This window comes from Chelmon rostratus, chromosome 2 (assembly GCF_017976325.1).
Source record: "Chelmon rostratus isolate fCheRos1 chromosome 2, fCheRos1.pri, whole genome shotgun sequence".
Taxonomy (NCBI): Eukaryota; Metazoa; Chordata; class Actinopteri; order Chaetodontiformes; family Chaetodontidae; genus Chelmon; species Chelmon rostratus.
This window is the reverse complement of record NC_055659.1, coordinates 31000784-31023181: the sequence shown is the minus strand read 5'-3', so window position 1 is coordinate 31023181 and position 22398 is coordinate 31000784. Positions and strand designations below refer to the sequence as shown.

The 22398-nt window shown below is 41.5% G+C and overlaps 1 protein-coding gene across 1 annotated transcript in view; it reads right to left on the bottom strand.

Annotated features, from left to right (window-relative positions):
* Window positions 1-515: 515 nt before the first annotated feature.
* The window catches only part of fhit (fragile histidine triad diadenosine triphosphatase), a 323256-nt gene continuing 301373 nt past the window's right edge, over window positions 516-22398 (bottom strand). Inside the window, exons 7-8 of the mRNA XM_041952738.1 lie at window positions 1920-2030; window positions 516-1206 (exon numbers count right to left, since the gene is read on the bottom strand). Coding sequence (XP_041808672.1) covers window positions 1923-2030 — 108 coding nt within the window. The 3' untranslated portion in view covers window positions 516-1206; window positions 1920-1922. The remainder of the gene's footprint in view (window positions 1207-1919; window positions 2031-22398) is intronic.

Genomic DNA, 22398 nt, shown 5'->3' with positions numbered 1-22398 from the left:
TGGCTATTTCAGAAGTGTGTATCAAGTAGCCCTTCACATTAATCAGAAGCCAGGAAGTAGCACTTGGTTTCAAAAAGGTTGGTGACCCCTGGTATAGATTTAGGATGGACCTCAAACCCACAGTCCCACAAAGACAACAGGATAATGTGTCAATTCTACACTTGTTCAATACACATGGCAAGTAAAGAGGAGGTCTTAATGAGAAAAAAAGGCACTTTTTTCTCTCTGGTATTTAGTAACTTGTAAACAGTAGGGTTAATGTTTCTTTTGTTTTTTTTTTGTTTTTTTTTTCTTTTTGGAATCTCACAGATCCAAAAGCAGCTGCTCCTCTTGGTCAACCACATGTTCTGTTTGTCAGTGTCCTGTGTTGGGCTTTAGTGTGCATTCAAACAACACAATATAAAACAGAAACAAATAACCAGCAGCTAAACAAGTCAAGGTCATTTGAACTTGAACTGAATAAGATTTAGTATTATGTAAATGTAATAATTGCTTACAGTTCCCATCACTTAGTGTATGGCATGTTTTTATTCTCTGCCTCATCATTATAGAATTAATCACTTTGTTGTTGTTTATTACATCAGGTAAGGAGAAACATTGGCAGAACAAAAACATCGTCACTGTCAACTAAAACATTAATGAATGGAATACACACTGTCACATTGACAAAGGTTTTTCACTCAGTTATCACGGTTCGATCCCCTGGCTCCTCCAGTCTGCTAGTGCCCTTGTCAAGACACCAACCAAGATTGCTCTGAGTGTGAATGGGTGAGCATTGAAATATGAATAGAAAGCACTGCGTTGGCACCTTGCCTTCACTGTGCGAATGTAGCATGTGTTATAAAGCACGTTGTGTGGTCTGTAGACTGTAGAAAAGAGCAATATGAAGTCCATTTACATGCAGGGCTGCAACAAATTATTGCAAATTATTTGGATTAATCTATTCAGAAATTATTGTGTATGCTGTAAAATTGAGTCTTATGTGTTAAGTAACTTAACTGATTAATAGACTATTTGCAATGGTTGATTTCTTTGTTAATGGACCAATCAGTGGTCTCATCATACCAGTAATCATAAGTTGTTTATTTGCTTTTTATTTTAAAGCAATATACCCAAACAAAAGAATCCAGATATCGAGCATTATTGAATACATAGTTCCACATTAATTTCAGATATCCTCCAGTCGCTGCTGACCATGGCACCATCCTGGACAGAAATGTAAACAGTTTTAGATAATGCTTTAAGTTTTTCCAAAAGCAATTGTGAATTGGGAAATAAAAACATGAAAAATCACAAAATCACCAAAAAATGTAGCTGACATACAATTAAATTTCATAATTACAACTGAATTTCCATGTTTCATTAACAGTGAGTGAAATAAACATGAACATAAACATATCTTACAAGTACACTGAAGAAAACCACATTTATCTGAAAACAACATCTGATATTTTATGATTTATACACATTAGTATATAGTATATGTGGCATCTCGCTGTGCTGTTCCAGGTTACAACCATCTGAATATCCTTAGCTTAACTTTCCCTTTCCCTTAACTTGCAAAAACATAGCAGAGCAACATAGCACACTCCATTAAAGAGGACTCATTCAAAGGTAACAAAAACATAGTTCTTACTTTCAGGTGAATATGCACTAATGAAAACTTACTTATGAATATTATACTCAATCTCTTACATCATCTGCCAGGAGATCCCCCTAAATCTTACACAGTGGTCACTTACTCTTTTAGATAGTTGTTTTTCTTTCCCCCCAGCTAATCTCCACTCTGTCAATCAATCCAAAATCACATTAATCCTAAATTAAACTAATCTGTGGCCAGTTGACTGCCCATTATAGTCAAGATTAGTAAATTATTTGTATTAGTTCCTTGACAATTGTTTTACACCTTTTTACTTTACCATTCAGGGCTTCTCAAGCTGTTTCCTCATATCTGAAGCTTCTGCTGCCATCTCCTCCTCTGATCTCCATTTGGAGGGAACATCCTCATCTGCTCGATCATGCTTTTGCAACTGCAAAAACCAAGAGTGTAACAGTGCAATGTCAGAAAAAAAGTTCAAATGTTTCCATTGATTTTCTTTACTGTTCGATATTATGGCCGTAAAAGATTATGTAAATGTATTATGAGTCTCCTGAGCTAAAATGGTGCACAAGAAAACACAATATCACAAATGGACATCTCTGTCAATTGCACTGGATGTAGTAGTCACCAAAATACCAGTGCTGAATTCCTGCAATGGTGGGCTCATGTTTTTTCCTCAGCACATGAATAATTCAACTACATTCACATGGATTTTATGGCTGTAAGTAATGAGGGTGTCAGTGGCATTCTTGTAGATTGGGTACGTTTTAGATTCACAGCAAGATTCGGCAAATAAACACAATCTAGAATATCTTATAAAATGAGTGTAGCTTTGGGAAATACCCACTTGATTTGTCAAATTCTGACTTTAGACTGCTGAAACCTCCAGACCATCCTCTCCCAAAAAATGGCCATACAGGTCATCGCGGTCAGCTTATTTAGGACCATTTTACATGTATTGTGTGTAGCCACACCTCTAGTGGCCATAGTATGTCTGGAGCAAAGGAGGAAGTCAGTGACGTAGCATGAAGAGGGACTAAGTCCATGTAGGGAACAGGTTGGGGTGGATGGATCGGTCAATAACCCTAACCCTAACCCTTTCAACCCAAACAATGATCTTTCCCTTAAACCTATTAGTTTTGCTGCCTAAACTTAACCAAACTTTGACCATGTCACAACATTAACCACAGGTTTATTATTGTTACCATAATGTTACCAACCAATGACTGTTTCAAAATGTCAACTACATTACCATGACATAACCAAACTGCAACCATTTTAGAGCTTTATCCAGGTTGGTCCTGTAGGCCTGTTGCTCGTACGCTCCAGTGGTCACTTATGTCATTTGGGGGGTTACTGGTAAAGAATTTATTCGGTTTAAGTATGAGGTGTGAAATGCATTTTTGGGCAAAACGATTTCTTGTTGTTTTGTCTATCAATACTTTGACTGGTGACACATTAGGATCTCTTCAAGGCCAGTAGGGACAGTAAGAACAATTACACTGACCAGTAACTATTCCTGTTTACATAAGAGCATGTAATGTTTTGAGACAGACTTTAAGCATCTGCCAAAATCTTACACTAGCATTTTATGTGTGAAACTCTTTATCATTATTCCATTTTCTATCTACTATATTATTATTGTTCTTGTCCTTTTTTTCAGTCCAAGATTTTGTAGTTATTGAGCAGCTTCCTGATCACAGCTTCTCAGTAGTCAAGTGTCATAAGAGATAAGTATATGATTGTGCCATACAAATTTGGAAAAGGAATCTAATAAGATTTCACGATCTTCAGTAAATCAATCTGTTAAATTTTGTTAATGCAATAAAATTTTTATATTGAATTAGCAAACAATTTCCTCAGATGCTGAGTGACCTGGTAAAACCTCTTCCAGCAGGTGTTTTTCATTATGTTGTTTTATGGTATTTTACTGTGTCACTCTTTGTGTTTTCATATTGTTTTTGTGTGTTTTCTGTCCAGCTCTGTGTATGAAGGTCCATATAGCATTAGTTGTTGCAGAATGTTATTGCCAATAGATTCTGTGATTGGTGCATGGTATCTTTTCATTAAAAAAACAAAAACAAACAAAACATAGGCTAAGTAAATATATTAATCAATATCTGCCATTGTACATAGTTGTCTTAGAGGTATAATTTTGCAGATTATGAACCCTAATGACTCATGACTTTATGAACTGTTCTGTTCTGTTCTACTCTGTACTGAACCATCACAGAGATTCTCAATATTTGAAGTTAGTGTGTGTACATGATTGCTATGACTCCGCTGTCAGAGGATACAAAGCAAATATGTCCCAGGGATCAGAACAGGGTCCAGATCTTCTTTGCAAAATCAGTTAAAAGCATTGATGGCTACGACAACACAACATTATGTGCAAGTGTTCGGATATATATTGCATAAATGGATGTGACATCTTCAGCAGAAAATGTCTCCTCTTTCCAATAACAGAAACGGAAGCATCACAGTTCAATGAAGACATACACAGAGAAATAAGCAACAAAAAATAAACCTACATTTGTCGTGACACATCCTGATATCAGTATAGTTTAACAACACCCCAATACTAAAATGAAATAAATGTCCTCTCTCTCAAATCAACAAATACACTTACAGGGGTTCAGGATGGATTCAATGGAAGAGGGCGATGTGAAGACCAAAATTACTTGTGTATGGAGACAAATTAGAAACAGATTTACAAGGCGTTCATTATAACACTGTAAAAATATAAGAAAATAAAGTAGAAAGTATGCAGACTTGAGGTTTATCCAAAAAAATATTTGTAAAGTGAAATATCCTTAAATAGGTTAATTCAGCAAATTAGTCTTATTTCAATTCCAATTTTCCTAATTAAAATCCTACTCCCTCATTTTTTGGTCTCTGCCTAAATTAGAGGCAAAATTTGCGCAAAGTACTGGCCTGTATGTCCATGTATGGCACCAATAAATCAAATGATATGCAGATTTTTTTTTTTACCCATAACTGGGATGCAGTTATAACTGCCAGGGAAGCACATGTGGAAATTTCATTGTCATTGTCAAATGTCATTTTTGTTTCGACAGTGCTGAGCTGCAGGCCGGTCCTTGAGGTCAATATCCTGAAATGAGATATCGTGTATGCCAGACTAAAAACTTAAAACAAACAGAACAACAAACATAGTGAAGAACATAAGCGTTTTATGTCCTTGAGATGTGTTTGCTTAGTGTGTTTGTTTTACACTTCAAAAACATCATCAACAATTGTTTTTTAGTAGTATCAAAAGTCCTGACAACTATTTTGGGTTTTTTTTGTTTTGTTGTTTTTCTGGCTAAGTGAAAAAATCTGAAATTATGTGTATTTTTCTATACTAGTTTCATATAGGCTTCTGGCCTGTGTGGTTTGGTCTCACTATGAAACATCTGCAAATACATTGTCTACCTTTAGCACTGTTCTCTTTTGTGTGTCTGAATGAGTCCAATGCAGGTAAACTAACTGTTGAGTCAGATACGGACAATAAAATACATATACAAATATGTTTTTTGTACTATTACATGTATGTTACGACCCAGCCTAGGGGTAGATAAAAGAGTACGGAAAAAAGACCAAACCTTGTCTCCAAATCAAAATCACTCTCAACGAGGTACCAAAAATCAACCACAAATTTATTCATGAACAAAAAGAGGCCCGATGTACAGGTGAACAGCTACAATAAAGAAAAGAAAAAAAAAATAGTGCAAATATATTTACAGTGCAACAAAGTTAGTTAGTCGGATATTCCTGAAAAACAAAACACTACGAAGAGCTATACAACACACAAAACTACAAAACACGATGTGGGGACAAGGCTTGTAGCAGGAAACGCCAGAACCAAACATCACTGCTGCCAACTCGCAGGTAGATGATCGCATCTTCCACACAAATGCCAGGTCGATATGCAAGCCGTAGGGGGTCCAGCTCACGTAGCAGAGGTGGTTCAGTATGATACTCTCCAAGGTCTTCATCAGGTGGGAAGTTAAGGCTACCGGCCTGAAGTGGTTGGGCTCTCTGTGTGCTTTGGACCACACAGGAAGTTTTCCACAGGGCTGGAACTCTTTCCAGACTAAGGCAATATTGCACAAAATGTAAGGATATGAGCGTATGTTGGCATAAATGACGAGAAAACAACAGATTATTTGGCAAACAACATCAGCACAGTCTTATGTTAAGTGATGCTGGAGTTGAATAATCTGACAGTTGATGGAATGAAGGACCTGCGGTAGCGTTCCTTGCACTTTGCTGTGTGAAAGGGGCACCTTCTGTTGAAGTAAAACACATTTACCAGCAAATAACAGATCACAAGATGGCGGCGTATGCAGGCACAGCAGCCCCCTCTGTCCTGACTGCACAGTGTTTACATGTGTATCCTTCTGTTAGTCATCTTGTTCATGTAACAGTTCATCATGTTTGTCTTTGTCAAGACAAAAGTACAGTTGTCAGTGCTGCTAGACATCAGCTTGGGAACAACACACGCAGAGTAACTTCAGGGCTTTGAATTCCTTTGCCTGCCCACCACATCAACGGCCTTGACTGCTGTTCCTCATCTATAGAGAATGCGCTGCAAATCATGTAAGAGAAAGCAGAAGAGGCTATTCAAGCAGCTAGCCCAATCAGATCATCTATTACAACCATGCAATCATGTAGAACTCTAGACTGTGCTTCCAGTATTGAAAGAAACACTGCAGAAACACTCAAAGATGTCCTTACGGATATCTTAAACACCTTTCTGAGCCAGGCTATTGTACCCATGTGCTATAAAGCCACCACCAACATACCTGTGTTCAACGAGTGTCGCCCTGTTGCATTGACCTCCACCATTATGAAGTTCTTTGAAAGGCTAGTTATGCAGCAAATAAGATCCAGCCTCCCTCCCTCCCTGGACCCATTTCAGTTTGAAACTGTATCATCCTCCGATGATACAGTCTGCTCTGCTCTCCAGTCAGCCCTCGACCACCTGGATACACCAACATACTCTTATGTAAGAATGTTGTTCGTAGTTCAGCATTCAACACCATCATCCTTCAGCAGTTAATATGAGAATTGGTTTGGCTGGGAGCACTTCTCTCTGTAATTCGTTGCTGGATTTTCAAACTGAGGGTTCACAACCAGTACGGGTTAGCAACAACACATTGACCACCATCACAAAAACTGTTCAGCACTCTATTTCCCCATTCACATTAGCTCTAACTAAAAGGAGTATTCAATACAGACTCTATGTAGCTACACAGATATACTATAAAACTGTGCTGATCTTTGACCTGTTAAAATCTATTATTGCTTGGGATTTTCACAATTTGCCCACCATATAGCTCCTCTCCTGAGACCTGTGCTCAGTCCCCTGCTCTTCACCCTGATGACCCATGACTGTGCACAAAACTACAGCAGCTATCATAAAATGTGCGGACAACGTAGCTGTGATGGGTGTCATCAGCAACAACAATGAGACAAACTACAGGCACGAGGTGGACCAACTGGCCATATCCTGCAGATAATCTCTCCCTGTAAGTGGGGAAAAACGAGGAGGTTGTTACTGAGTACCAGAAAACCCGCACCCAACACCCCCACTGACACACCCCACAAAAAATGGTTCTGCTGTGGAGAGGGGGAAAGCACCAAATTTCTGGGTGAAAGCCCAGCAGCACCTCTAAATCATTGACAAATTAAATAGAGCAATAGCCCTGGCACCCATTATGTGCACTTTCTAGTGAGGCACCATTGAAAATATCCTGACCAGCTGCATCGCTGTGGCATGGGAGCTGCACTGCCTCCCACCACAGGACTCTGCAGCAAATAGTGAATAATAATAATAATAATAATTCAAATTTTAAAGTGCACAGTACAGGCAATAATAACAATAAAAGCAACAATAACGATAAAAGCAACAATAACAGTAAAAACAAGCAACACAGCAAAATGAAAAAAAAACAGTCAGCAGATAAAATCAGATAAGATCAGACTGAATAAGCTTTCAGAAAAAGGAAGGTTTTGAGTCCTTTTTTAAAGGCATCCACCGCCTGTGGAGGTGGTCGGGGAGGGTGTTCCACAGACGGGGAGCAGCAGCCTCGAAGGCCCTGTCGCCCATAGTCTTAAGCCGAGTCCTGGGCGGGCGCAGACGGTGCAGTTGGCCTGACCGGGTTCTGGCTGAGGTATTTGGGTTGAGGAGTTTGGTGAGTTAGGTGGGGGCTGCACCATGCAGACAGTGATGGGTGTGAAGGAGGATTTTGAATTCGATGCGAAGGTGAACACTCTCATCAGGACCCGAGCAGCGCTGTTTTGGACATACTGGAGCCTTTGTAGGCTCTTGCCCGGGATCCCGATGAAGAGTGTGTTACAGTAGTGCAGCCTGGAGGAGACAAAGGCATGGATGAGCCTTTCTGCCCGGAACACCCTCCCAGGAAGGCGTCCAGGAGGCATCCGATAAAGATGCCCGAGCCACCTCAGCTGCCTCCTCTCAACATGGAGGAGCAGCAGCTCTACTCTGAGCTCCTCCCAAGTGACAGAGCTCCTCATCCTATCTCTAAGGGAGCACCCCGCCACCCTGCGGAGGAAACTCATTTACGCCGCTTGTATCTGAGATCTCGTTCTTTCGGTCATGACCCAAAGTTCATGACCATAGGTGAGGGTAGGAACGCAGATTGACTGGTAAATCGAGAGCTTTGCCTTTCGGCTCAGCTCCTTCTTCACCACGAAGGACCGGTACAACGACCGCATTACTGCAGCCGCTGCAGTCTATTTAACATAATATACTTTTTCATTCCAAATAAATGTCGTTGAGATGCTTAATCCTACTCCTCACTAACTCTAAGACTGAATCACATTACATTTACTAATAAACCTACATTATGGGGCAAACTATTCCTTCCATGTCGATGAGGGCTTATACCTAATTTTCATTCCTATTTGGAGCCAATAAACATATCCGTTTTTTTTTTCCATTTTTTTTCTCTCGTAAGCTATGTTTCCTTACATTGCTAACAGGTTTTGAGTGAAGTATCCCTTTTATTTTTGTAATACTGAGATAAAATACCATCATCTTAAAAATAAATAAATAAATATTGTGATATAAATTTTAGGTCATATAGCCCATAATGTACATACATTTGTAAATGCTAATTATGTGTCAAGCAGTGTTCTGTCCACACAAGTTTTCAGGACGCCTGTTTTGTTACCATTGCCTTACGGTGACTGTGATTTCACAGCCTAACAATCATGATAATGACCAGAAAAAAAAGAAAAAAGGAGCTGCATTAGATCCAATTTAGAACCAATGTTACTGGACCAGATGAAACACAGTCAAACATTAACTTCACTTCTGCCAATCATTTTCTCCAATAGAGATCTTCTCAGGCTCTTATGGGTGGCTCTGTATTAAGCCCAACAAGCTCCACCAGATGAGCAAACCATTTCTAACTCTATATCAATGGGTCTCATTAGAGGACATTTTCATATTTTTATCCTAAACCTCTTATGCTTTATTCAGAGGTTTGTATAATATCCAGTGACTTTCTAGCAGTACCTGTTTTGAGAGTAAAAACTAACTTAGCACTTTTCTGGTTAGTTATTAGCACAAACTACATCTAAGTGCTAAACCTACCAATAATATATTATACAACATGGTTGAACAAAGGCTGGTGTAATTAATGAGACCAGAAGAAGTACAGACACAGTGTGTACTGTGTTTCCCTGTTGGGCTGTGTTAAACCTCCTCCTCCCTTGCAGAGCTGCTAGTGTGGACACAGGAACCCTGCTCGCTCTGACAGGGATCAACATGTCTATGAATACTAATGTTTTGCTTGTGTCTTCATCTACAGCTGAATAAAGCCAACAGCGGGGGGAACGGACGCTATAATGACACCACTGTGTAACTCAATGCTCATTATATATTTGGCCAGTCAAGCTTTTGTTCATTTTTCAATACAAAATTTGATTTCAAATTAGGTATTACATTTATAAATCTATTTGAAATATTTGAAAAACAAGCATAGAAATGCAAGTATTCAGATCAAATGCTTATTTTTCTAATGTAATTGTCTCAATCAAAATTCAGTTTAATCATAATCAAATTAATCTAATTGTCACAACCACAACAAAAAACAGGAAACTCCACACAAAAATGCTTTGTTTTGTTTTTTTAACATAAAAGTTAGATTTACTTCAGGGCAGTGCTCTGGAAAGAACTTCATTTTTAAAAAAAAGGTAAATTCTGACTATGAAAGAGCTATGCCAGCTATCCCTTGTGTTTCCTTTCTTTTTTCCTTGTCGTTGTGTCTCCTGCGCTTCCCCATCTGTTTTTCTCAGTGTGCATGTCTGTGTATGTGTCTGTGGTGTGAGTGAGGCACTCCTCTGCTTCCGGAGTTTCCGGATTGCTGTTCAGCCTACACACCTGCTCAAAGCCACTCACCTGCAACCCATCTGCAGCATATCAAACCCGGCCATCGCCAGATCGTTCAGTTTGCAAATGTGGAACTTATGTTACAGAGTTACAGAACTAATGTTTGGTACAGTCAGTATTTACTTAATGTTTTCCTGAATCTCGTTTAGTTCTGTGTTTGCCTGTGGTTCATAACCTCTCTGTAGTCTGCTGCGTTGCCCAGTGTCTGCTTTCCTACTATTGCTACTCAGCTCTGTCTGCTTGCCACACTCCAACATAAATCTGACTCAGCTCTCCAAATCTCCAAACCTCCATCACAATATTTTTTCAGTAAATTTGCATTTAAACTATTGCAAGCAATGTGTCTGAGTACTAGTTTTGTGTGCAAAATTAGTTTAACATTACAGAATAATCTGGCTAGCATGAACCCAGCATACTCAGACCCAGCAATAGCAAATGTCTAGAATGCAATTTCCAGTCAAGGAATACTATTGGGACAAGACGACTAACTCCTTCAGAGCCTCTCTGACAGCAACCAGGCTATGGTAAACCGTCTAACTCAATTAACTAATCAAGTGACGATGCTAACATCTCAACTTAACCCGCCGTTATCTGCAGCACAGCCCACCTAGCATGTTTTTCCGGCTTCAACTCCTCCTTCCTCCATCCAAAGAGTACTACATTCCTGATGTGGAACCCTTCACTGGGAATCTGGCAAACTGTCAGGGTTTCCTCATTCAGTGCCCCCTGGTGTTAAATGAGTGGCACCTGACTTGCTTTTGGAATCAGTCCAAGCTAAATTACATTATGTGACTTTTCAGAGGAATAGGTTTGGCTGAAGCAGTTGATGCAAATCAGTCTGTCGTAAGCCTCTTTTTTTGAGGATTTTGTGTCAAAAATGTTTTTGATCTTCCAGATCACTGTGGAAAGGCTGCTAAACATTACATATCCTTCTGATATAAGTGTGGCTGATTTTTCTGTGGAGTTAAGGACGTTGGCAGCCAACTCAAATTGGAATGATGAGTATTTTTAATAGACTCTCATTTCCTCAGTCTTCAGGCTTGTGGCAGATGGAGAAGTCAGATTGTTCCTGTCCTCAACTCACCTCACAACCTTCACTACCAACCCTCATGAGACTGGGAGTTCATTCATTCCCTGTGGCCCAAAATCTTACATCTTCTTTGATGCAGAGCCCATGCATTTAGGACAAGCCCATCTTTCTCCCACCAAGCAGCTCCACAGGATAGAGGCGGGTGAGTGCCTGAACTGTGGTCAACCTGGTCATTTTCTTGTTTCCTGTACTATTAAGCCAGAAAGACATAGTGTCACAGCCCAGTCCTAATCTCTCCTGTAATCTAACATACGTGAGTTTTTCTTTGTTATTTGAAGCCCTTTGGAGCTGTTTTTGAGTTTTTTGGTCAATTTTGGGACATTTCTACCTCTTTTCTTTGCTTTTCTTTGCTTTCTTTTTGGAACTTACTGCCAGTGATCCTTGCCTATCTTTTTGTTTTTGTGAAGATTTGCTTGATCATTTACTGCCTGCGCTTCAAACTCTGCCTGCCTTCGACTCTGATTCGCCTTGCCTGAATAAACTACATTTTTTGATTGACTTTTTGTCTTTGGTCTGCTCCTGGGTCCCCTAGCCTTGTTCAGCCTTTCCACCATGACAGAACAATCTAGCCAACATGGACCCAGCAGACCTGGAGTTGGTGAAGACCGCAGTTAAGGAACAGGGGGTCATGTTAGGAAGCCACCAACAGGGCTTCATTTAAGTTAACGAGAATCTTGGCACCCTTGCTGATCAACTCCACTCTCTCTCTGCACAGGTGTAACAACTTTTAACCATTACCACTCAGTTCCAGACCACCCCTCCACAGGCTGATCCGGCCCCTGCCACTCCTGCCACGCCCCCCCCCCCCATTCAGAGAACCCAGGCTGCCTGCTCCTCAGCCCTATGATGGTAACCCCGATAACTGTCGCTCATTGCTCTCTCAATGCTATTTGTCCCTGGAGCTCCAGTCCCTCGCTTTTCCCACAGAACGTTCCAGAGTGGCTTACCTCATCACCCTCCTCACTGGCAAGGCCCGGGAATGGGGAACTGCTGTGTGGGACGCCAATGCCACCTACTGCTCGTCTTACAAGGACTTCACTGAGGAAATGAGAAAGGTATTTGACCGGTCTTGCTCAGGCAGAGAAGCAGCAAGAGAGATCATGGCACTCCGCCAAGGTACTCTGTCAGTTTATGATTATGCCATAGAGTTCCGAACCCTGTCTGCTTCATGCAAATGGAATGATGATGCCCTGTATGATGCCTTTTTGAATGACTTATTAGATTCTGTCAAGGATGAACTTGTCCCAAGAGATTTACCCTCCAGCCTTACAGAACTCATGGACCTGGCTGGACGCATTGACACCCTTATCAGGCAGAGGGCCCGGAGAGGAATTCTGCACCTCTCCGACTGGTCGGAAGGTTTCCTGCACCTGAGCTACCACTCCCCGAACCCATGCAGGTTGATCGAGCTCGGGTCACCCCTGAGGAGCGCCAACGCCGACGAGACACAGGTGCCTGTTTCTATTGTGGAAAGTTGGGTCATTTTTGTCTTGCCTGTTCCCTAAAAGACAAAGCCCGCCAGTGAGAATAGGGGGCCTGGGGGGCACGGCCACAAACCTCTCCCCTGTCCATGCGGAGGGATGTCCAGACATTCGTGGCAGTGTGTGATGTCTGCTCCAGGCACAAGTCAGGCAACAGACCCCCGGTGGGCCTCCTGAGGTCTCTCCCTGTCCCTCATCGTCCTTGGTCACACATTGCTCTGGACTTTGTAACTGGGCTTCCAAAGTCTGAGGGTAACACATGCATTTTGACTGTGGTAGACAGATTCTCGAAGGCAGCCCACTTAAGTTGCCGTCAGCTATGGACAGATAGACGTCGGTCCCCAGCACCTGAATACAAGGCGGGCCAGAGAGTGATGCTCTCCACACGGGACCTTCCCATTAAGACCACCTGCCGCAAGCTGACCGCCAGGTTCATCGGCCCCTTCACCATCACCAAGGTAATCAACCCTGGTGCTGTACAGCTCTGTTTACCTCTGACCATGCGCCGCATTAACCCCACGTTCCATGTCTCCCAACTCAAACCCATTGTCTCAAGCCCCCTGTCCCCTATTCCCCCCCCCCCCTCCTCCTCCTCCCAGGGTTGTTGACGATGGTGAGGTGTTCACTGTGCGGAGTCTTCTGAAGGCCAGGCGGCGTGGCAGAGGTTTCCAGTATTTGGTCGACTGGGAGGGCTACGGGCCGGAGGAGCGTAGCTGGGTGCCTGCCCGGTTCATTGTGGACCGCACCCTGATCGCAGACTTTTGGCGACGGCATCCTGGGGCCCTGGCTGGGACGCCTGGTGGCGTCCGTAGGAGGGGGGGTCCTGTCACAGCCCAGTCCTAATCTCTCCTGCAATCTAACATGCAGGGTTGGTCCTGCATACTCCGGCCCACTTTTCCCCTGTGACCCTGCCCTCTGGTGACAATGGTCTGAACTTTCACCACACCACCTGCGACCAATCACCTACCACAGCCCAGCTACAGCTGCTTCCACTCTGCTCATCAGCCACGGCTTTAAAACTAAGCCAAGGACTATGGTCAGCGCTAGATTGTTGTTTGCCATTCTGAAGTGAACTCTACCCGTGTTGCCCATGCTCAAGCCTTGCTTTGCCTGTTCTTGCCTTATTGTGACCCTTCTTGCCACGTGAGTTTTTCTTTTTCTGTTTTTTGGTCAATTTTGGGACATTTCTACCTCTTTGCTTTTCTTCGCTTTTTTGGAACTTACTGCCATGTGAGCCTTGCCTATGTTTTTGTTTTTGTGAAGATTTGCTTGATCATTTACTGCCTGCCTGTGCTTCGAACTCTGCCTGCCTTCGACTCTGATTCTCTGCCTCATCCCTGTCAACGCCTTGCCTGAAACTACATTTTTTGATTGACTGTCTGCTCCTGGGTCCCCTAGCCTTGTTCAGCCTCTCCACCCTGACACATAGCTCACCAGTACAAGTAGTAGTACAATCAGTTCACCTTGTTTCTCCTTGTTGTGGTTGACATGTGGTTGAAAATTGTCTTTTGAAAAAAGATTTGGCTTTCCAGTCTAGAATTCCCCTTAAAATGCTTGAATCCCTGTTCACAGCTATTGCTGTAGATGGGAGATTTTTGGTAAGAGTAACCATTCCTGTCTCCCTGGTCCTTTGTAGCAGTCATATGCATGAATGTTCAACATATGCCTTTACAATATGTAAGGGATAATGTATAGTGTGCAGGTTTCTATGGGGAAATAAACCCAGACGGGATGACATGACTACGTCTGTCAAGTTTGTTAGGTCCTCCAAAGGCTTTTGGAGAATAAGTTCTTCATGAAGGCATGATTGTGAGTTACAGGCCAGTACTATAACTTTCCTGGTTTACATCATTGAGGGCATGTGAAGATGGCCCTAAACTCACTGTGCGTAAACAACTGTGGTGGTTCTTAGGCTTTGCTAATTTTTACCTGTTTGATGTTAGACTACACTAGGGTAGCAGCACCTCATACCAGAGACTCACTTTCTCCTCCATTCTATTTCCTGGTCTTTTTCTCAGTTGAAGTGTTTCCTAACCTCCTATCCTGGTACAATGTGATCCCTCTCATAGTTTATTGTGGATGTTGACGCTTCAGACAGAGCAGTTTCTTCCTGAGGATCTTCAGATACTGACCAAAGCTCCATCTCTGTGCCTTTTTGTCCTATCACCTCTCCCCAGGTGAACGTTATTATGATAACAGCAAAAGGGAGCTACTTGCTATCAAACTTGTGGTGGAAGAATGGAGGCACTGGCAGGAGGAAGCAAGAGCAACCACTTGTGGTTTTGACCAACCATAAGAACTTGGCCCACATCTAGACAGCTAAACACCTAAACTACGTCAAACCTACTGGGCATTGCTTTTTGGTCGGCTTAACTTCACTCTCACATACTGACCCAGTTCCGGAAACATTAAGCTTGATACTCTCTTCCATCAGCATAGCCCTGAGGAGTCTCCCTCCAGTCTGGATGCTGTCCTCCCTTCAACCTGTCATGGCAACAGTTTCCTGGGATTGAATGTGTAGCAAGGGAGGCTGACCAGACAACCTGAGAGTTTTAATAAATGCCTATCTGTGCCTGATTCTGTAGGTTCCCAGGTCCTTCAGTGGGTGCACACTTCCCATTTTGTATGCCAGCGAAGAATAAGCTGCACCCTGTCCCTCATTAACGACACTTCTGGTGGCCCACTATAAAGGACTGCACTGTCTGTGCTCAAGGAAAGTCCTCTCATCGTCCACCTACTAGTCTGTTATGCCCTTACCCTGTTCCAAGTTCCTTCCGGATACATATTGCCCTTGTCTTTGTCAATGGTCTACCTCCAAAGGTAACACAGTCATACTCACCAACCAAGCAGTTAATGCTTTGGCTCTCTCCCCACAGCCCATGAAACAGCTGACCACCTGGTACACCATGTCTTCCATCACCATTGCATTTCACCAAACATTGTCTCAGACCGGGGTCCTCAGTTTATATCCCGTGTTTGGAAGGCATTCTGCCAGGCTCTTGGTGCCACTGTAAGTCTCTTTTTTAGTTTCTATACTCAAGCCCATGACCAAATGCGGAGGGCTAACCTAGGTCTAGAGGATGTGCTACGGTGTGTAACCACCACAAATCCCTCATTCAGGAGCTCCCTGCACGCATGAATTAGATATGGCCATAACTCCCTTACCAGTCCCACCACAGCTGTGTCCCCTTCTGAGTCTTCTTTGGGTGATTAGCCAACTCTGTTTCCCTCCCAAGAGAGTGAATAGGCCGCTCCCTCAGTCCAGATGCACCCCCACCACTGCTGCAAGGTCTGGAAGAATACCTCCTCCACCAGCTGTGACTTTGCTCCATCTGTATCAACCTGCTTCTGTATCTGGATCACTTAATGCCACCGGACCCCAGCTCCAGAATTCAGACCAAGAAAGAAAGTATCACAAAAAATATCACATTAAACAATCAAAGAAACTTGTTACATCGGACCTTCTGTTGTGATACACCTAACCGATCCATCTGCTGTCACATGAATGTTACCCAGCAATGTAAGAACCCACCCTACATTCCAAGTCTCCCAGTTGAAGCCAGTTTCTGTCAGCCCTTTGTTGTTCAACTCACGTTACGTTTACCCCTTGCCACTGTAATTCTGGCTCAGCGTTCCACTCCTTCATCTTAACAACTTTTCAATAAATCTGTATTTAGCTGTGAGTTCCTCATTGTGTCCAAAAGTTCAATATTATACTAATGCAATTCGATTAAAAGCCTGTTTTTAACTAAATTGTTGACATCTAACCTTCCATCTTGACTTGCACACATCAAGTCCATGATATTAAGATGAATATCAATATTGAAATTGCATTGCTTCTTTTGAAGTTAAAATTTAATTGTTATCACAGAATTCATTTCAGAATTAAATTCAGTTTACCAGTGTCTTAAAAGACAAATTTAACTTTGATTATTTTGACTTAATACAGTATGTTGGAAATTACACTGGAGTTTGTTTTGTTTTTTCTATTAGGTGGTTTGATTTGTTTTAACAAGATGGTGCTGCAATGTGCAAAGGTGTCATGTCCTCCACCTCTGGCTTCACCTATTGAGCATTTGTTACCCTGCTCCTGCTTATTCTGATGGGCTGGAGACACACCTATTCCTGATCCTGAATCTAATGATGATCGCAGCTGTGGCGAGGAGTGGCTTTTCATCATTCACTCTACAGTCTACTACTTAAGAAGCCAACTGGCCACGACTCGACGCCAGATTGTAAAAGTTCATTAGTCAGTTTGTCTGTCTTTGTTTGCACGTTTGATTCTGTAACTGGTGATAATCTCTATTCTAACCCTGGTTTGTTTGTGCTTTAGATACACTCCTCGCTGCCTTGTCTCACCTGCCATTCCTCAACCTGTCCTGCTGCATCAACTGGCGCCATTCTGCCATCATCCACCTTCACCCTCCGCCATCAAGGAATCTTCCTGCCCTACATCCAGCCTGTCATCTCCGACTCTCATTGCTTGTCCCTTGTATTAGTGTTTAGATCGTTAGCTCATCCATTCAGTAAAGCTAGGTAAGGTATTTTCTGTTAATGGTTAAAGGATTTTGGTTACTAATTGATAAGGTATTTTTGTTAGATAAATTCGCCCCTTGTAGTTTCTCCACCAGTCCGTTATGTTGGTTTTTAGTTGGTACTATCTTTGGTTTGTTGTAGTCTACCACCTGACCAGAAGGTGCAAGTAGTTATTGTACAATTTGACTTTCCCATGCACTGTCTGCATTGTGTTTTTCATTGTAAATAAACTTTATCTTTTGCCCAACCTGTGTCTGCCATGTCTGTCTTTGCACCTGAGCCTCCGAGACCTGCATTGTGACAAAAGGTATCAATAGAGGTGACAGAGATGATGCACTGATAACTAAATAATGAAATAAAGATGCCATGTTTTCTGTTTGGCCCCAGATGAAGGCATAAGCAGAAACGTTTGGCTTTGAATCTGTGCAAAACAGTTTAAATAATAAAATCTAACAAATCATAATCTGTATATAATAAGGTCTACTAGAAGAAAAATTCTGTGTGCAGTCCCAGCTCAGTCACAAATTGTTGGTATTGTACGTTCCTGCACACCATGGACTTATTAAATCTGTGCACTTCATGTATGGTATCAACATCTTTTAAAGGTATCAGAGTGATGTTGTTCAGATTACTGGTACATGTTTATGAGCTTTTCTTTTCTTATCAGGAGGAGGAGATGGTGATGGTGTGACAGCTAGGCATGATGACTGCCAAGCAGCTGACTACTGTTCCAGTCATATTTGTGGCAACAATGCTGGGTATGTTTACCGAGACATTGGGATATTTTCCAGTCAAATCTAAAGATGCCTTGACCACAGTGTTGTCACAACATAAAACTGAAAATTGAAACATAAAGAAATGGTAAGTTTTAACGTAAAAACAACAGAAAGTTTCAACATATCTGTGGTTTGCAGGTTGGTGATCCCCTTGTAATGTCAATTTTGTTGTGGTCTGGAATTCTGGTGTTATGTCTAGTGTTCTCCCTTGCCCTACTGGCGCATCTCTCTCTCTCTGTCTGCTAACAGGTAGAGTGCAGCTAATGTTGCTAATATTTTTCAGCAAGCTAAATAAGATGACTGTGGCCAAGATTCCCTGTCCTCCAAGGAAGTGTATCTGTGTATTTTAAGCCAAAGGTGTGTATTCCGTCTTGGATACCTCATGCCCTGCACACCTCCTCCATCACAGAGGACTGAGACAATAATGGCAGCTGGAATGAAAAATCTTTTAATCTTGCGTAGTAATTAACAATGACAATCTGGCCTTTTGCCAGTGATATTTCTATTTTCTGAAGCATTACACGTGTTAAGATTTTCTTATTGTGTGGTCCTTACCTACACCTGGGAGACAGATCTGGCAGGGTATCTACACTCTTTTTAAAAACAAATTGAAAGCTTTTTAAGACCTTTAAGACCTGAATGAATGTTTATGTTTTGTTTATGCACTCTGGTGCCTCAGAGTCCAACTGATTAGGAAAACTGAAATAAAGTTTCAGCTGATAGCAGTACATTTTCACCTGGATTTTTAGGAAGATTACCATACTTGTTTTACAAACAAAGCTACATTATCAAAACTTCCTTCCTTAAAGTGTTTAATTTATTTTTAAGGTTATATAATATTCAACTCTGAAATAAGATGATTGAAAAGTACCGTGTGTGCTGTGTTCAGTCTGGGAAGAGGGCAGTTTTTGTTGTCCTTGTTGCATGGCTTAAGGATCTGACAGCCTTGTCAGTATTAATGTGCACAGATTGATATATTTCAACAGTGTTTGTTAAGGTCATAAAATCATTTAATTGGTGAAAAACAAGCTTTTTCAAAAATCTTACTTAAAATGGCAAGTTGGAAACAGGTTGGTAGTTCTCTGGTAATGATACATCCAAATTGTTCTTCTTCAAGAGTGGCTTAACTATGGCAGTCTTGAAAGCAGTGGGGAAAACACCAGTCTGTAGTGACTGATTAATGATAGTCAGCAGATCATCTTCTAAAACCTATAAATGTCTTTAAAAAGTGATGTTGGAATTGGGTCTAAAAGGCAGGTCGCTGAACTTAACTGGGAGACAACTTTTTCACGCATTCAGCATCCACCAGGACAAACCTCTCCAGTGTTTCCTTATTTAAAAGCAAATATTCTGAAAAATTAAAATGCGTAGACTGAGGACGTAAAAGATTAGATCTGGTGGTATCCATTTTGCTGAAACTGCACAACCATGGAGAACTACATACAAAAAAACAGTAGATTGTTCTTGAAGCACAGATTCTACACAAATATAGAGCGATGGATTGTACAGCTCTTTCAGCACACACTTCTTAGAGTCGAGGTGGAAATATCAGGAAGGAGAGAGAGAAAGAAATTGCACTTGATTAACCTCTGGCAACCCCATTTTCTCCTGTGGTGACTGGGTGTTGGATGGCACATAGGCCACAACCCTATACGTCAGACAGGACATGCTTTCATTAAAGAGTGACCCCCACAGGGTAACCGAGAGGTAGTCCTGACCTCGGCGCCATCCACATTCACAGAACAGATAACAAGCCCCCCCATAGGTACTGTAGCAGTCAGTATATACTAATAGACAAAAATGGTGAGATGGTAGGAGAAAAAACCTGAATGCAGGAATCCTGAATGAGACCAGACTGGGTTAAGACCCTAGCCTGTCCATCAAACCAGACATAAGTAATTTGATTGTCATAATCTGCTAAAATGCTACTATATTAGTCACAGGAATATGAACATGGTGTGGCATTTTATGAAATGAATTCCTTGCAGTTGTAGGCGAAAACCTATATATGGAGACTGCACCTGGAAGTAAGCAAAAAAACACAAATAATAATAATAAAGCTTATTTTAGCTGAGTGACAAAGCATTCTGACTTACACATACAGGTGAAAGAAACATCTCAACCCATCTTGAACCATAGCATCCTTCACTGATCTAAATGCATTAAAATGACAAACACCTTTGCCACACCTCCTAGATATAATGAATCTGCAATATTGTGTGAAATTAAAAAAAATGAACAAAGTATAAAGCTGAAACTTAAGTGTAAGTACACATAAATTTAAAATGTATATGGAAGTAAATGTAAAATTTAATTGAAAAGGGGGAGAGTATCAACTGACATTTAAGTGATGCCACAACTTGCCTTGTCTGATATTTTGTCAACAGTTTGATTAAAATTACTTGGTGTTTGTCTTAAATCGTGGATCAAATCAACAACAACATTAACTGCATTTGCAAATTTTGGTAATTTAGGGATTGAATGTCTCATAATTTTAGTTTTAACACAAATCACTATGCATGCTGTACTTTAATTTGAAAAAATAAAATAATGTGTGTAATTTATTTATTAGGCCATGTTAAATGGGAAATTGATCATGAGACATTTAATGATGCAGTAGAATGCTGTTTTAGAGAAACTTCAATCATTTCAACTTCGGGTGTGGCAATGGTTTTGATACACACGTCAAGTATGAAAATGTAAGCATAAGCAGGACTGCAACTAGTTTGTGTGAATGGTAAAAAAAACAAAAAACTATAGTTCTTAGATCTTAATACATTTTGTTTTTCACATTAAGGGCATTAAGTTGGCAGTTTTTCCATCTGTACATTTTTCACTTTAACTGAGATTTAAAGTACTCCAGCATGATTATGATCTATTGACTATTAAATTCAAATTTTATGAGTTAAGTGTTATCTTACCTAATGCTAAGAGCACTGAACTAGTACATAAAACTTGCTTGGCTGCATCGCTTAAAAACAAGCTCAATTGACATCAGCACAAAAATTGCATTGTTATGTAACAGTTGCACACCTCAGTCCATTCTTTAAGTTTGGCATGGACTTCCCCATTCCCTGGGTTTCTGATTAGGGACTGTTCATTCAGTTGTCCTTGGTCCTAGCTGTGAGTTTTGTAGGCTGTTTTTGAACTGGATACTACAAAAATCAAAAGGGGTATGGCTACACATCTATGTCAAAGTCAGTAATAGAAGATTTGATGTCAATCTTTGATGTTGGTATCCATAAATACACTGGAAAGGAGACATTCTAGTGGCTGCAGTGGGGAGAGTGTTATGTGGTTAAAAACCTCCTTAGGATCCCAGTAACACCACAGAACGCGGGCCAGGTTAGGATACCGCTCCATCTCTCCCTCAAGCGGCAAGGCTGATTCTGATAACTTTGCATTATTACCAGTGGGGGCTGGTGGCGAAATTCGGTGGGTGGGCTATCAAATGCATATTACTGATTAAATAGTTAACATAGCTGCAGAGGCAACATCACCTATGATACACAGTTACATCAATTACAGGTACACTATATTTTTGCTCTCCATCAACTCTTTCTCCCCCTCTCTCTTTCCCACTCACACTCTCATTCTCTCTACACCCTCTCTCTCTCTCTCTCTCTCACACACACACACACACAAACACACACACAGATACACACTACAAAACATGTTCCAACTGCAATGACTGCCCCCAGATAGCCTGCTGCAGCTGTTTTATTCCAGCTGTTTGGCGACATGTAGTGCCAAACACGCCTTCAGTACAACAGATGCCACAACCTCAGCAACAACGTGCCACAGTCCTTTAACAGGACGACATGGGCCAACCTTATTTGAAAAGAAGTTCAGATCAATGGCCTTTCTGGGATGCAAACAGGTTAATCATGTCATTGAAGTCTGGGCATTTTTGGAAGAAGTCCCTCTCGATAGACAGCATGGCAAGTGCATTCAATCTGTCCTGCCCCATTGTACTTCGAAGAAACGCTTTAATCCTCTTTAGCGCACTGAAACACCTCTCTGACTCTGCCGATGTCATCAGAGTTGTGATGGCTATTTGTGTTAATTTCAGTGTCTCAGAAAAAGTGCTCTGAAGGTTTCTCTCCATCAGCTTCCTCAAAAGTGACAAAGCCGACCTTAACCCCCGAACTCGGCGTTACTGTACATCACAATCAGTTCACCTTTCAATTTCTCTTCACATCGTTCGGCCGATGTGATCCCAATCTCTTAACTTCCAGCTTTTCCTCCAAAGATATTGAGGAAAATGGACAAGAAAGCAAATAATCCACCTCGTTCATGCCAACACCTGCCATAGCTGAACTTTTTCTCCCTCTCTGGCACAGAGAGCAACACTGCTTTAACTTGCTGCTATTGGTCAATAGTCAGCGGTGATCAGTAAATCACGGGGGCGTGATATGACACCTGTCAATCACTTACAAGAACGAAATGAATGAAAGTGGACTGTACGTGCTGGGGCTGTAAAAAAATAAGCC